Source organism: Delphinus delphis, chromosome 20, assembly GCF_949987515.2.
Source record: "Delphinus delphis chromosome 20, mDelDel1.2, whole genome shotgun sequence".
Lineage (NCBI taxonomy): Eukaryota > Metazoa > Chordata > Mammalia > Artiodactyla > Delphinidae > Delphinus > Delphinus delphis.
The window spans coordinates 23,600,551-23,612,895 of NC_082702.1; the positions used below are offsets into that span (position 1 = coordinate 23,600,551).

The 12,345-nt window shown below is 40.0% G+C and overlaps 1 protein-coding gene across 4 annotated transcripts in view; it reads left to right on the forward strand.

The window, feature by feature from the left end:
- PHKB (phosphorylase kinase regulatory subunit beta) overlaps positions 1-12,345 on the forward strand; it is a 194,282-nt gene that overhangs the window by 146,255 nt on the left and 35,682 nt on the right. For all 4 annotated transcript variants that reach the window (XM_059999140.1, XM_059999138.1, XM_059999139.1 and 1 more), the window contains 2 exons: positions 11,001-11,062; positions 11,147-11,309. In XM_059999140.1, the coding sequence (XP_059855123.1) occupies positions 11,001-11,062; positions 11,147-11,309 (225 nt within the window). The remainder of the gene's footprint in view (positions 1-11,000; positions 11,063-11,146; positions 11,310-12,345) is intronic.

The window sequence follows — 12,345 nt, forward strand, 5'->3', positions numbered from 1 at the left end:
GAAGAGTTTGAGAAGGATAGGTGTTAGCTCTTCTCTAAATGTTTGATAGAATTCTCCTGTGAAGCCATCTGGTCCTGGGCTTTTGTTTGTTGGAAGATTTTTAATCACAGTTTCAATTTCAGTGATTGTGATTGGTCTGTGCATATTTTCTATTTCTTCCTGGTTCAGTCTCAGAAGGTTGTGCATTTCTAAGAATTTGTGCATTTCTTCCAGGTTGTCCATTTTATTGGCATAGAGTTGCTTGTAGTAATCTCTCATGATCTTTTGTATTTCTGCAGTATCAGTTGTTACTTCTCCTTTTTCATTTCTAATTCTATTGATATGAGTCTTCTCCCTTTTTTCCTTGATGAGTCTGGCTAATGGTTTATCAATTTTGTTTATCTTCTCAAAGAACCAGCTTTTAGTTTTATTGATCTTTGCTATCATTTCCTTCATTTCTTTTTCATTTATTTCTGATCTGATATTTATGATTTCGTTCCTTCTGCTAACTTCGGGGGTTTTTTGTTCTTCTTTCTCTAATTGTTTTAGGTGCAGGGTTAGGTTGTTTATTCGAGATGTTTCCTGTTTCTTAAGGTAGGATTGTATTGCTATAAACTTCCCTCTTAGAACTGCTTTTGCTGCATCCCATAGGTTTTGGGTCGTCGTGTCTCCATTGTCATTTGTTTGTAGGTATTTTTTGATTTCCTCTTTGATTTCTTCAGTGGTCACTTCGTTATTAAGTTGTGTATTGTTTAGCCTCCATGTGTTTGTATTTTTTACAGATCTTTTCCTGTAATTGATATCTTGTCTCATAGCGTTGTGGTCGGAAAAGATACTTGATACGATTTCAATTTTCTTAAATTTACCAAGGCTTGATTTGTGACCCAAGATATGATCTATCCTGGAGAGCCTTCCATGAGCACTTGAGAAAAATGTGTATTCTGTTGTTTTTGGACGGAATGTCCTATAAATATCAATTAAGTCCATCTTGTTAATGTATCATTTAAAGCTTGTGTTTCCTTATTTATTTTCATTTTGGATGATCTGTCCACTGGTGAAAGTTGGGTGTTAAAGTCCCCTACTATGATTGTGTTACTCTCAATTTCCCCTTTTATGGCTGTTAGTATTTGCCTTATGTATTGAGGTGCTCCTATGTTCGGTGCATAAATATTTGCACTTCTTATATCTTCTTCTTGGATTGATCCCTTGATCATTATGTAGTGTCCTTCTTTGTCTCTTGTAATAGTCTTTATTTTAAAGTCTATTTTGTCTGATATGAGAATTGCTACTCCAGCTTCCTTCTGATTTCCATTTGCATGGAATATCTTTTTCCATCCCCTCACTTTCAGTCTGTATGTGTCCCTAGGTCTGAAGTGGGTCTCTTGTAGACAGCATATATGTGGGTCTTGTTTATGTATCCACTCATCCAGTCTGTGTCTTTTGGTGGGAGCATTTAATCCATTTACATTTAAGATAATTATCGATATATATATTCCTATTCTCATTTTCTTAACTGTTTTGGGTTTGTTATTGTAGGTCTTTTCCTTCTCTTGTGTTTCTTGCCTAGAGAAGATCCTTTAGCATTTGTTGTAAAGCTGGTTTGGTGGTGCTGAACTCTCTCAGCTTTTGCTTGTCTGTCAAGGTTTTAATTTCTCCATCAAATCTGAATGAGAGCCTTGCTGGGTAGAGTAATCTTGGTTGTAGGTTTTTCTCCTTCATCACTTTAAATATGTCCTGCCAGTCCCTTCTGGCTTGCAGAGTTTCTGCTGAAAGATCAGCTGTTAACCTTATAGGGAGTCCCTTGTGTGTTATTTGTTGTTTTTCCCTTGCTGCTTTTGATATGTTTTCTTTGTATTCAGTTTTTGACAGTTCGATTAATATGTGTCCTGGCGTATTTCTCCTTGGATTTATCCTGTATGGGACTCTCTGTGTTTCCTGGACTTGATTAACTTTTTCCTTTCCCATATTAGGGAAGTTTTCCACTATAATCTCTTCAAATATTTTCTGAGTCCCTTTCTTTTTCTCTTCTTCTTCTGGAACCCCTATAAGTCGAATGTTGGTGCGTTTAATGTTGTCCCAGAGGTCTCTGAGACTGTCCTCAGTTCTTTTCATTCTTTTTTCTTTATTCTGGTATGTAGTAGTTATTTCCACCATTTTATCTTCCAGGTCACTTATCCGTTCTTCTGCCTCAGTTATTCTAATATCGATCCCTTCTACAGTATTTTTAATTTCATCTATTGAGTTGTTCATCATTGCTTGTTTCCCCTTTAGTTCTTCTAAGTCCTTGTTAAATGTTTCTTGCATTTTTTCTATTCTATTTCCAAGATTTTGGATCACCTTTAGCATCATTATTCTCAATTCATTTTCAGGTAGACTGCCTTTTTGCTCTTGATTTGTTAGGTCTGGTGGGTTTTTATCTTGTTCCTTCATCTGCTGTGTGTTTTTCTGTCTTCTCATTTTGCTTACCTTACTGTGTTTGAGGTCTCCTTTTTGCAGGCTGCAGGTTCATAGTTCCCATTGTTTCTGGTTTCTGATCCCAGTGGCTAAGGTTGGTTCAGTGGGTTGTGTAGGCTTCCTGGTGGAGGGTACTAGTGCCTGTGTTCTGGTGGATGAGGTTGGATCCTGTCTTTCTGGTGGGCAGGTCTACGTCTGGTGGTGTGTTTTGGGGTGTCTATGGACTTACTATGATTTTAGGCAGCCTCTCTGCTAATGGGTGGGTTTGTGTTCCTCTCTTGCTAGTTGTTTAGCATAGTGTGTCCAGCACTGTAGCTTGCTGGTCGTTGTGTGAAGCTGGGTGTTGGTGTTGAGTTGGAGATCTCTGGGAGATTTTCGCCATTTGACACTACATGGAGCTGGGAGGCCTCTTGTGGACCAGTGTCCTGAAGTTGGCTCTTCCACCTCAGAGGCTCAGCACTGACTCCTGGCTCCTGGCTCCTGGCTGCAGCACCAAGAGCCTTTCATCCACACGGCTCAGGATAAAAAGGAGAAAAAGTAGAAAGAGGATAAAAGAAAATAAAATAAAGTAAGATAAAATAAAGTTATTAAAATAAAAAATAATTATTAAGAAAAAAATTTTTAAAAAACAGATGGATAGAACCCTAGGACAAATGGTGAAAGCAAAACTCTACAGACAAAATCTCACACAGAAGCATACACATACACACTCACAAAAAGAGGAAAAGGGGAAAAAATAATAAATCTTGCTCTCAAAGTCCACCTTCTCAATTTGGGATGATTCGTTGTCTGTTCAGGTATTCCACAGATGCAGGTACATCAAGTTGATTGTGGAGATTTAATCCGCTGCTCCTGAGGCTGCTGGGAGAGATTTCCCTTTCTCTTCTTTGTTCGCACAGCTCCCTGGGCTCAGCTTTGGATTTGGCCCCGCCTCTGCTTGTAGGTCGCTGGAGGGCGTCTGTTCTTCGTTCAGACAGGACGGGGTTAAAGGAGCCACTGATTTGGGGGCTCTGGCTCACTCAGGCCATGGGGAGGGAGGGGTACGGAGTGCGGGACGAGCCTGCAGCGGCAGAGGCCAGCGTGACATTGCACCAGTGTGAGGCACGCTGTGCGTTCTCCCGGGGAAGTTGTCCCTAGATCCCAGGACCCTGGCAGTGGCGGGCTGCACAGGCTCCTGGGAGGGGCGGTGTGGATAGTGGCCTGTGCTTGCACACAGGCTTCTTGGTGGCGGCAGCAGCAGCCTTAGCATTTCATGACCGTCTCTGGGGTCCGCGCTGTTAGCCCCGGCTCGCGCCCGTCTCTGGAACTCCTTTAAGCAACCCTCTCCTCGCACACCAGGAAACAGAGAGGGACGAAAAAGTCTCTTGCCTTTTCGGCATGTCCAGACTTTCCCCCAGACTACCTCCTGGCTAGCCTGGTGCACTAACCCCCTTCAGGCTGTGTTCACGCCGCCAACCCCAGTCCTTTCCCTGTGCTCCGACCAAAGCCCGAGCCTCAGCTCCCAGCCCCGCCTGCCCCGGCGGGTGAGCCGACAAGCCTCTCGGGCTGGTGAGTGCCAGTCAGCGACGATCCTCTGTGCAGGAATCTCGCCGCTTTGCCCTCCGCACCCCTGTTGCTGCACTCTCCTCCGTGGCTCCGAAGCTTCCCCCTCCACCACCTGCAGTCTCCGCCCGCGAAGGGGCTTCCTAGTGTGTGGAAACCTTTCCTCTTTCACAGCTCCCTCCCACTGGTGCAGGTCCCGTCCCTCTTCTTTCGTCTGTGTTTTTTCTTTTTTCTTTTGCCCCACCCAGGTACGTGGGGAGTTTCTTGCCTTTGGGGAGATCTGAGGTCTTCTTCCAGCGTTCAGTAGGTGTTCTGTAGGAGTTGTTCCGCGTGTAGATGTATTTCTGATGTATCTGTGGGGAGGAGGGTGATCTCCGCGTCTTACTCTTCCGCCATCTTCCCTGTCTCTCCCATTGTTTAATCTTTTTATCTTCTGCTCTCTGCTGTGCCCTATATGTACCCTTGAGTACAGAGTCTTAACCAGAGAATAAGCCTCTTTCCATCTTGTAAAACTGAAACTCTATACCCATTAAACAACCCCTCATACCCCCATACCAGCCTTTGTCTTCTCTTTAATATAGTAAATAAAAATGGCCCTATGTAACTTCTCTGGGATTTTATTTCAGGCCCTTCCAAATGTCCTTAGCCTGTGGTCCACAATCTCTCATCATTGGGCCTCAGCGTCACTTCCTAGCTGCATCACCCAGGACATGTCTTCATGCAGTTCATTCCCAGCCCTGCTTTCTACTCCTCAAGTATACTGAGTAATTTCAAAATCTTTAATGAAATTGATTTTTTTTTCCTGCTCATGCTGTTACTGTATTCTAGAATTGCCTTTTTCTTTTTTTCCTTCTAAGTCATACTTTACTTTTATAACTTAGGTCAATGTCACCTCTTTAGCGAAGTCTCCAAGACTGGAATTAATTTCTCCTTCCAGTGTGTTTCTGTGGCATTTTCCTTGAGCTTTGCTGTAGCTCTTATTTTAGGTATGGCTAGTTTCTTGTGTCTGCTTCTCTGTGTCGATTGAAAACTCTATCAGACCAGGCTTTACTCATCTCTGCATTCCCAGAGTACTCTTCTCTCTGTAAGAAGTATGTAGATATTGGTTCATTGATTCAACAAATATTTACTGAGTACCCTCTCTAGGCAGCAGAGATACAACGGTGAAAAAAATATACAAGGTCCCTGATCTCATGAGACTTATTCTAGTAGGGGAGCAGAACCAAATATAAAGCCAGATAGGGGGGCAGAATAATGGGGTGGAGTACATTCTTGGGTGGTATGTTCAGTTGGAAAAGGCCTGGTGGGATATATTTGAATATCACTGAGCAGGATACCTTTTTGAATACTATATTGCATTTGACACATATATATCAATATTAAGTTGTTTAATTACCATCAGAACTGAGGTATTAATGCATAGCAAATTAATTACAATATTTTTTATAAAACTAATTCAGCCAATATTTTATAATACCTATACATGGAGTAAAACCTTTAAAAATTGTGACTCACTATACTGTATACCTGTAACTTATATAATATTGTACATCAACTATACTTCAATTAAAAAAAAAACTAATTCAGGAGTCTGTGCAACCAATTGAATTTTTCAAATTGAAAGCTCTAAAGCTTATTAATGGAATGGAATCTAGAACTTGTCTGTTAGTTCAGATTAAACATTTACTTTATGAGCTGAATTAAGGTGGGTAGGCTAATAAAAATAGAAAATACTAAATCAAAATTATTTTTCTTACGTTTTCAGTATTGGCTATCAGCTTTGAGAGTTAAAAATTCTTGACTCTTTTTTTTCATAACCCACATTACAATCCATTACCAAATCCAATTTTCTCTACCCTCAGATTACATCCAGAATCTAACCACTTCCCTTCACCTCTAGCACTAACATCATGGTCCAAGCTGCATCATCTGTCACCTAGATTTTTATAGTAGTCTCCTAAATTCCTATTGGCCATAACACAATTATTAGCTTCTTCCTACTCTACCTGGTCATAGGGCAGTTAGATTATGTCACATATCATAAGCCTCTAATGACCTCCTCTCTCACACTAAGTGAAAACCAGAGTTCTTCCAATAGTGATACCCATGGTCTGGACCTTCTTCTCTGACCTCATCTCCTACCATTCTCCCCTATCTACTCTACTCAGCCACACTGTCCTCCTTACTACTCCTAAAACATACCCAGCATGCTCCTGCCTCAGGACCTTTACACTTGCTGTTCACTCTATCCTCAGATCCATATTGTTGACTGCAATGCTTCCTTCAGTCTCTACTTAAATGTCACCCTATTAGAGAAGTCTTTTCTAATAACCTATAAAATGGCAAACCTGCCTCTTCCTACTTGTTTGCCCCAGCATTCCCCATCCCCTGCCTTTCTCATTTCAACTTTGCAGTTATCATCTGACATAGCATACTTAGGGGTTTTTTTGTTTTTTGTTCTTTTTAAACATCTTTATTAGAGTATAATTGCTTCACAACGGTGTGTTAGTTTCTGCTTTATAACAAAGTGAATCACTTATACATATACATACGTCCCCATATCTCTTCCCTCTTGCATCTCCCTCCCTCCCTATTCCACCCCTCTAGGTGGTCACAAATCACCGAGTTGATCTCCCTGTGCTATGCAGCTGCTTCCCACTAGCTAGCTATTTTACGTTTAGTAGTGTATATATGTCCATGCCACCCTCTTACTTTGTCACAGCTTACCCTTCCCACTCCCTGTATCCTCAAGTCCATTCTCTAGTAGGTCTCTGTCTTTATTCCCATCTTGCCCCTAGGTTCTTCTTGACCTTTTTTTATTTTAGATTCCAGATAAATGTGTTAGCATACGGTATTTGTTTTTCTCTTTCTGACTTACTTCACTCTGTATGCCAGACTCTAGGTCCACCCACCTCAATACAAATAACTCAATTTCATTTCTTTTTATGGCTGAGTAATATTCCATTGTATATATGTGCCATATCTTCTTTATCCATTCATCTGTTGATGGACACTTAGGTTGCTTCCATGTCCTAGCTATTGTAAATAGAGCTGCAATGAACATTTTGGTACATGACTCTTTTTGAACTATGATTTTCTCAGGGTATATGCCCAGTAGTGGGATTGCTGGGTCATACGGTAGTTCTGTTTTTAGTTTTTTAAGGAACCTCCGTACTGTTCGCCATAGTGGCTGTATCAATTTACATTCCCACCAACAGTGCAAGAGGGTTCCCGTTTCTCCACACCCTCTCCAGCATTTATTGTTTGTAGATTTTTTGATGATGGCCATTCTGACTGGTGTGAGATGATATCTCATTGTAGTTTTGATTTGCATTTCTCTAATGATTAATGATGTTGAGCATTCTTTCATGTGTTTGTTGGCAATCTGTATATCTTCTTTGGAGAAATGTCTATTTAGGTCTTCTGCCCATTTTTGGATTGGGTTGTTTGTTTTTTCGATATTGAGCTGCATGAGCTGCTTGTAAATTTTGGAGATTAATCCTTTGTCAGTTGCTTCATTTGCAAATATTTTCTCCCATTCTGAGGGTTCTCTTTTTGTCTTGTTTATGGTTTCCTTTGCTGTGCAAAAGCTTTTAAGTTTCATTAGGTCCCATTTGTTTATTTTTCTTTTTATTTCCATTTCTCTAGGAGGTGGGTCAAAAAGGATCTTGCTGTGATTTATGTCATAGAGTGTTCTGCCTATGTTTTCCTCTAAGAGTTTGATAGTGTCTGGCCTTACATTTAGGTCTTTATTCCATTTTGAATTTATTTTAGTGTACGGTGTTAGGGAGTGTTCTAATCTCATACTTTTACATGTAGCTGTCCAGTTTTCCTAGCACCACTTATTGAGGAGGCTGTCTTTTCTCCATTGTATATTCTTGCCTCCTTTATCAAAGATAAGGTGACCATATGTCTGTGGGTTTATCTCTGGGCTTTCTATCCTGTTCCATTGATCTATATTTCTGTTTTTGTGCCAGTACCATACTGTCTTGATTACTGTAGCTTTGTAGTATAGTCTGAAGTCAGGCAGCCTGATTCCTCCAGCTCCATTTTTCTTTCTCAAGATTGCTTTGGCTATTTGGGGCCTTTTGTGTTTCCATACAAACTGTGAAATTTTTTTTCTAGTTCTGTGAAAAATGCCAGTGGTAGTTTGATAGGGATTGCATTGAATCTGTAGATTGCTTTGGGTAGTCTAGTCATTTTCACAGTGTTGATTCTTCCAATCCAAGAACATGGTATGTCTCTCCATCTATTTGTATCATCTTTAATTTCTTTCATCAGTGTCTTCTAGTTTTCTGCATACAGGTCTTTTGTCTCCATAAGTAGGTTTATTCCTGGATAATTTATTCTTTTTTTTTGCAGTGGTAAATGGGAGTGTTTTCTTAATTTCAGTTTCAGAGTTTTCATCATTAATGTATAGGAATGCCAGATATTTCTGTGCATTAGTTTTGTATCCTGATACTTTACCAGATTTATTGATTAGCTCTAGTAGTTTTCTGGTAGCATCTTTAGGATTCTGTATGTATAGTATCATGTCATCTGCAAATAGTGACAGCTTTACTTCTTCTTTTCTGATTTGGATTCCTTTTATTTCTTTTTCTTCTCTGATTGCTGTGGCTAAAACTTTAAAAACTATGTTGAATAATAGTGGTGAGAGTGGTAACCTTGTCTTGTTCCTGATCTTAGAGGAAATGGTTTCAGTTTTTCACCATTGAGGACGATGTTGGCTGTGGGTTTGTCATATATGACCTTTATTATGTTGAGGAAGGTTCTCTCTGTGCCTACTTTCTGGAGGGTTTTTGTCATAAAGGGTGTTGAATTTTGTCAGAAGCTTTCTCTGCATCTATTGAGATGATCATATGGTTTTTCTCCTTCAATTTTTTAATAAGGTGTATCACATTGATTGATTTCCATATATTGAATAATCCTTGCATTCTGGGATAAGCCCCACTTGATCCCAGTGTATGATCCTTTTAATGTGCTTTGGGGTTCTGTTTGCTAGTATTTTGTTGAGGATTTTTGCATCTATGTTCATCAGTGATGTTGGCCTGTAGTTTTCTTTCTTTGTGACATCTTTGTCTGGTTTTGGTATCAGGGTGATGGTGGCCTCATAGAATGACTTTGGGAGTGTTCCTCCCTCTGCTATATTTTGGAAGAGTTTGAGAAGGATAGGTGTTAGCTGTTCTGTAAATGTTTGATAGAATTTGCCTATGAAGCCATCTGGTCCTGGGCTTTTGTTTGTTGGAAGATTTTTTTTTTTTTTTTTTTTTTTTGTGGTATGCTGGCCTCTCACCGTTGTGGCGTCTCCCCTTGTGGAGCACAGGCTCCGGACTCTCAGGCCCAGCGGCCATGACTCACGGGCCCAGCCACTCCGTGGCATGTGGGATCCTCTCCGACCAGGGCACGAACCCGCGTCTGCTGCATCGGCAGGCGGACTCTCAACCAGTGTGCCACCATGGAAGCCCTGTTGGAAGATTTTTAATCACAGTTTCAATTTCAGTGCTTGTGATTGGTCTGTTCATATTTTCTACATACTTAGGTTTTTGTTTGTTTATTGTCTACTTAATTTTGTTCATGCTATTTCCTCAATACCTAGCATAGTGCTTGGCATATATCAGTGTCCAGTAAATATTCATCTAACAGACTAGTTAACTAGAGAGCAGTATGTGTAGGTGTAATCCTGCATCCTAGGAAGTATCACTCTATAGACTTCCATTGTGCTTGGCACTGCTCTCTGCCCAGGCACAGACTGCTCTCAGACCCTGACTGTGGCTGGGCCACATAAAAACGTGCAGGTCAGTTGCATGTTTGGCCTTTCTCACTCAAACTCTGCAAGGAGACTTTAGTACGATTGCTGGTAACATGTCCATCATGCCATTTGTAGTGGCTATTTGTTGATGAGCTACTTTACGTGTCTTCACTAGAAGAGAAGGCAGCACAACTCTGGGTGGTTAGCCAACAAGAGCAACATTCCCTATATCCTGTTGCTTCACATTTGAAATGAACAGTGAGAAAATAGAGAAAATAATATATTTAAGACTGAAAAATTAACTTATTTTTAAATAATAATTTATGGCTTATTTTCTGGGCAGTACATTTCTCACTTTTATTTGACAGTTCATCAGATAATTAGAAGTGACACATAGTGCTAAGTATCATTGTGGGTTATCATTCATTTATACATTCACCATGAACCACTGACAGACAACAACTGTGTTCAAGTTTGGCCTCATTTAGTTTGCTCAAGCTATAATCAGGAACTAGTGGAATGTAGAATGACCAAATATTGGTTTCCAGAATGTAGATAATCAACACCTTCATGATCCTGAAAAATGGAGAGTTGGCAACGTCTCATCATTGGATAGCCCTGAAATATATTACTGTAGCAAAATCCAAAGCGTAATTATCTTTTCTGAAGACAACATTGGTATTTCATGTTTTTTTTAATTTCAAAATTTTATTTTCTAACATTTTAATAAATACTGAAATTTAATTGAGCTTAAAGACAAATAAGAGGATGGAAAGAAAAACAATTCATCTCATGTTGATTCTGCTATTTATTATGACTCATGAGCTTGTAGCTTGATGTGTATGTTCTATTTCAGGGGGATTTGTTGTATGTGAAAATCTGTCTGATTGTAGAATGTTCATTTAAGAAGTTACTTAAAAATCATGGCTTTTTTTTTGAGTTTTTTTTTTTTTGCGGTACGCGGGCCTCTCACTGTTGTGGCCTCTCCCGCTGCGGAGTACAGGCTCCAGACACGCAGGCTCAGCGGTCATGGCCCAGGGGCCCAGCTGCTCCACGGCATGTGGAATCTTCCCAGACCGGGGCACAAACCCACGTCCGCTGCATCGGCAGGTGGACTCTCAACCACTGCGCCACCAGGGAAGCCCAACATTATGTATATTTTTTAAGTAAACTTTTTAAAAAGTATTATATATTTACAGAAAAGTATGTACATAGATCATAAGGTTGCGGCTTGATGAATTTAAGAGCTGTGACTCTTTTCTCAATCACGTTTCAGACACTAATATCTGGAGCTGTGGTAGAACAACTTGACTTCTTACGAATCAGTGACACAGAAGAGTAAGTTCTTTTAGGTTATTATTGTGTTTCTTGAGATTACATTAGGAATGCAGGGAATCTGAAACTTTTTCTTTTAAATTCTAGGCTTCCAGAATTTAAGAGTTTTGAGGAACTAGAACTTCCCAAACATTCAAAAGTCAAACGACAAAGCAGTACCTCCAATGCTTCTGAAGAAGAACAGGAGCCAGATGTCACCATTACTGAATGGAAAAACAAACCCACCCATGAAATTCTTCAAAAACTGAATGTGAGGAAGATGCAATTCCCACATGGCCCTGAGTGAGGTTGGCAGAGCAGGAACTCCCAGGGGCAAACCATATTTCTTCTTGTCCTCCCAGAGAAGGTTTTAGTTAACCTGGAGGTAGATGCCTGTCTGTACCTGAGGCAGTAATGAGAGGTAGCTCTCATGGTCTGATATTAGTGCGGATGTCTTAAAGATGCTTAAGGAGTGTGTTGTCTTGAGTAACCCATTAAAGAAGTATAGTTTCCTTTGGGATCTCCAGATTTCTCTTTCAGTGCCCTTTGTCGCCTTTTCCCAACCCAGGTCTTCTCTCCTGTCTCAGTTTTTAGGTCTAATGCTTGCTTTGAGTCTCTCCAGTTACCGAGGAAAGCAATCCTATAACTACATCCATATGAATATTATGTTAGCAACCTAGTATTATACCTTCCTTAAGGTTATTTTCATTTTAAAGGAGGAGGGGTGGGGGTATAAGGTATAGCACGTATCAAAGGAAATGAAATTCTAATGGTAGAGCTATAAACACAGTGACATTTTATTAGACCATACAAATTTGAGCATGTAGGCTAAATATATAACCTGTCAGATACCAGTCCTTGTGATTGATCGATATTATCTATGGATCGACATAAGCATAAATATGATATAGTAGGCATAAAACATAATGCATATAATAAGTGGTCTACATACATCCCCTCCTTTCATCCTTCTCTCCACATTGGGTTGACAGCAACATGGTCTCCCATTTATGAACAAGTAAAGTCAACAAGGGAGTGATTAAATGACTTGGCCGAATCTCTCAGAGAGTGGCAGAATCAGTATTAATGCTTGTAGACAACATATTTTCTATTCATTACTTATCTTGTTTCCTGGAAAATTTGATTAGTAAATCCTACTACCCCAGGAAGCTAGCTTGCCTACCCACTGTTTCCAGGATAGCTAAAATAAATAGTTGTATAATGTCATCTTACGTTCAGTAGTATATCAATGACATTTTATCTTTTCTCAATTGCATAGCAGAATATTTCCTCTTTGCATCATGTGG